The sequence below is a fragment of the Mercenaria mercenaria genome, chromosome 15, assembly GCF_021730395.1.
Source record: "Mercenaria mercenaria strain notata chromosome 15, MADL_Memer_1, whole genome shotgun sequence".
NCBI classification, from domain to species: domain Eukaryota; kingdom Metazoa; phylum Mollusca; class Bivalvia; order Venerida; family Veneridae; genus Mercenaria; species Mercenaria mercenaria.
In genome coordinates, this window is record NC_069375.1 from 70,433,523 (window position 1) to 70,437,929 (window position 4,407).

The 4,407-nt window shown below is 35.8% G+C and overlaps 1 protein-coding gene across 1 annotated transcript; it reads left to right on the plus strand.

Annotated features, from left to right (window-relative positions):
* The first annotated feature begins 2,778 nt into the window (after positions 1 to 2,778).
* On the plus strand, positions 2,779 to 4,020 carry LOC123562940 (uncharacterized). The gene has a single exon (XM_053524317.1). The coding sequence runs from the start codon at positions 2,779 to 2,781 to the stop codon at positions 4,018 to 4,020; it is 1,242 nt and encodes a 413-aa protein (XP_053380292.1).
* Positions 4,021 to 4,407: the final 387 nt, after the last annotated feature.

Consider the following 4,407-nt stretch of genomic DNA (forward strand, 5'->3'; position numbering starts at 1 on the left):
CATTGATTTCAACTCATTTAGATTTGAAGATTGAATACTGCTTAAGCCGGTTCTAGGGGGCGTGGGCAGTGTTGTATTTTCCGTTACTGCTCATGAACAGACTCAATGAAACAGAGTCTGCAATTTTCACTGTTTGCCTCGTTCTCTGTGCTTCCGAGGGATCTACTTTCCAGATTTTATTTACTTCACAACAGCGGGTGTAAAGTGCTGTTTGGCGGCCGTAAACAGTCGCCCCCCTCTCCATTCCCCCCCCCCCCCCCCTCCCCGACTTCAGCTCAGTGTTGTTATATTTTCTGGTCCTTCGGGATCTTTGATTTCTTTGATTTCAACTCATTTAGATTTGAAGATTGAATACTGTTTAAGCCGGTGCTAGGGGACGTGGGCAGTGTTAAATTTTCCAGTACTGCACATGAACAGACTCAATCAAACCGAGTCTGCAATTTTCACTGTTTGCCATGTTGTCGGTGCTTCCGAGGAATCTACAGATTTTTTTACTAACGCCTATCATTACTTTATACTACCGCCAACCATCTTTTGATACTATCGCCAATCTTTTCATTATACTATCGTCCATTTTTTTCTTTACACTATCACCCTTCGTCTCTTTTATACTATTTCCCTTCATCTTTTTTATATTATTGCCCTCGTCTCTTTATACTATCATCCATCATTACTTTATACTATGGCCAATCTTATCTTTATACTAACGCCCATCATTACTTTATACTATGGCCAATCATTTCTTTATACAATCGCCAATCATCTCTTTATATTATGGCCAATCATCTCTTTATACTATCTCCATCATTTTATATACTATCGCCCATCATTACTTTATACTATCGCCAATCATTAAAATTTTCTTTATACATGTACTATTGCCAATCATCTCTTTTTACTATCGCCAATATTCTTATTATGCTATCGTCCATCTTCACATTATTCTATCACCCTTCATCTCTTATAAACTATTTCCCTTCATCTCTTCTACTATTACCTATCGTCGCTTTATACCATCGCCCATCATTATTTTATACTATGGACACTCATCTCTTTATACTATAGCCAACCATTTCTTTAAACTATCGCCAATCATCTCTTTATATTACCGCCCATCATTTCTTTATACTATCGCCAATCATCTCTTTATACTATCACCATTCTTATCATTATACACTATCGGATATCATCTTATTATACTATGGTCCATTGTCTCGTCATATTATCATTCATGTTCTTATTTCTCTCAAAATATTTTTTCAATCGTCCACCGACTCATATAATTGCCCATCTTCTCTTTATACTATCGCCCATCGTGTCTTTATTTTATTTCCAATCATCTCTCCATACTATCGTCCATCATTTCGTCATATTATCTTTCATCGTCTCTTTATACTATCGTCCATCATCTCTTTATACCATCGTCTTTCATATTGTCATACTATCGTCCATCTCGTTAACCTATCGTCCATCATCTCGTCATACTATCGTCCATCATCTCTTTATACTAGTATCGTCAATCATCTCGTCATGCTATCTATTGTCTCTTTATAATATCGTCCATCATCTTACTATTGTGTAATCCAACCTCTAATAAATATCGTAAATAGTTTACTTTGGTTCGTCGTTCACCTTGTGTTATATCGCGTTACGAGCCGAGTCGATACTATGCATCGATGGGAAAAGTCTTAATCGACTAACTATAGACACCTTTTCCCTCGACTACCGATGTTTTCGTATACGTCAGTTCAGGAAATCCCGATCGAATAAAAATAGCCAATAATTCTCTTAATTACCAATGTCTTAAAGAATCCAGTTGCCGGCAATTTCTCCAGTTCATTCAGTTGTTTATATATTTAAAATGTTGTCACTACGAAATGAATCCATGAACAAAGACTATGACATATATGAATCCGTGTCATTAGTCCCTTCTAAAAATGTTCTAGCGAGTGTCAAACATGCAGTACAAGGACGAAAGGGAAATGACAACCCATCAGAAATACAAATTGAACATTTAAGTTTTTGTATTAACAGATGCCGCCAGCTATTGCAGTAGTATCAGAAAACAATGCGGCAATAATGATAGTATTGTTATAGTCTAAAATCGTCCACAGGCACCTCTTGTTTGGTGTTTGCTGATTGCGGTATTTTGGCGATAGATCTGGTGATTTCAGACATGGCACAGACCACCAGTCAGTCATTTTTAGTATGACAACGTAACATAAAATTTCGCATACCATTTGTTTATTACAGTTTAAGACTATCCAAAATATATCGTGATTACAGGTATATTATATGCGAATTTTCTTTATTAATTGTACAGTTAGTCCAGTGCATCAACACTAATGCAGACACAAGACAATGCAAATATTGTAAGTATATATTTAAAAATAGTCTTTCACAGAAAAGAAAAGTAAGAGTTGAATTCAAAGGAAAAATGGACAATTTCGATAAATGACTGTCTGAAAATCAGTAGAAAACGTTAATAATTGATCGAGTTGAGTCATTTATAATGACAAGCGAAGCAGACAAACGTATAATAACAAACAATACATCAATGTGATTTATGTAGAGGCGACATGATAAAAAAAACATACCTGCATACACGTACATGTATATTTCTATGCCTGAGATGAACCAACTAATTTAATTACGAAACGAAATTAAGAACATATGCAAGTGAATCGGAAATGTAGATACATACACAATTGCTGACTTGTACTAAAATTTAAACCTTATTTTATATTTTGTTGCAAAGCTTCCGTTGGAACTAACTTCATGATCGGCATTATCGGTTTCCGTTATAAGTCCACAGGAACAAATATTAACCTTCACATTACAACAGTTAATCAAGAACCAGCACATATCAGGGTCACCGCACCGTTTGTTAACTTGGACAAGACATACACCGTATCAAACTATACAATCGTTCCATTAAATGGTACATTATCACAATATGAAAACGGAACACAGTTCAAGGGGATAGAAATCAGTTCTGATGTTGATATATCTGTGACGGTTACTACCAGTCCTCACGATTTACAGGAAGGATTTCTGGCTTTACCAGTCAGCGCGATCGGCACTCGTTACGTTGTTGCCTCGTACTATTCATCAGATTACAGCGAGATTGTAGTCACTGGTGTAGAAAGTGATACTGACGTTTCTTTGAAAGCATTGACTGATAACCATAAGAGCACGAACATATCTTTCCGATTACAAAAGTTTGAAACGTATCAATATAAATCAGCCAATGACGTAAGCGGCAGTGTAGTAACATCTAACAAACCAGTAGCTGTCTTTTCTGGGTCCTCTGGTGCAAACATTCCTGTCGGTATCGGTGATTGGCAATATCTAATTGAGCAAATGATTCCGACAAAATATTGGACAACGAATTTCATAACTCCACCAATATACCCCAGAAGACACTATGTTCTTAAATTCTTTTCTGATCAGGATAGCACAGAAGTACATTATTACAACAGCACGAACCACTTTGCGGTATTCATGAATAAGGGATCCGTAGCTGAGTTCTTGTTCGGCACAGATCCTGTTGTTGTTTTAGCAAACAAACCAATCAGTGTAATCGAGTATGGCCATGACGGTGATAACATGATCGGTGATCCATTTATGACGAGCGTTCAAGGAATTACTCAATTCCAAAATTCGTATAAATTTGTTACCGAAAAGTATTATTATAATTCCGATATAGTAAATACTATAGCTATTACTATACTAAAGAACAGTACCGATGGACTTCTACTGAATGGACATTCCATGTCTTATTGGAACGCTAAGAATATTTCTGTTTCTCCACCATTGAATGAATACATAACACTTTTTGTTAATGTCTCTTACAACACTTACTACAAATTACATCACACCAGTGGAATGGAGTTTGGCGCAGTTCTTTATGGAGGCCTTCATGTTAATGCTGGATACGGGTATCCTCTTCAGCTGACATTTAACGACAAAGGTAATTTCAAGGCTAGAATTAATTATTTGTTTTGCAAATTATTTTAGGGAACGAAAATGATATTCAAAGATAACTGTTATCTTGGATAAATGAAGAATGCATATATTCATAGCTTAATCTAAAATTATCTAAATAATGGAGTTAGGCAAGTACTGAATGGATGTAAACTAGACTGTTTAAAAAAAACTTGAAGCTTTCTCCACCATATTTCAGCACGTAAATACAATACATACTTAGCTAACGGTTAAATCTTAAAATGAACTATGCACGGTATAAAAGATGTGTGACGCAATATAATATGCAGTTTATAACATCATACGGGAACGCGTACGTGTAGAAAATAATATATTTCAGGAAGCGTCTGTAGTGTCAGCTTTCAGAGTATGCAGCTTAACCAAATATAAAACTAAACGTTCATAACATACTTTATAGAT

Coding starts and splice junctions, on each gene's coding strand:
- LOC123562940 (XM_053524317.1), top strand. CDS start 2,779: ATGATCGGCATTATCGGTTTCCGTTATAAGTCCACAGGAACAAATATT.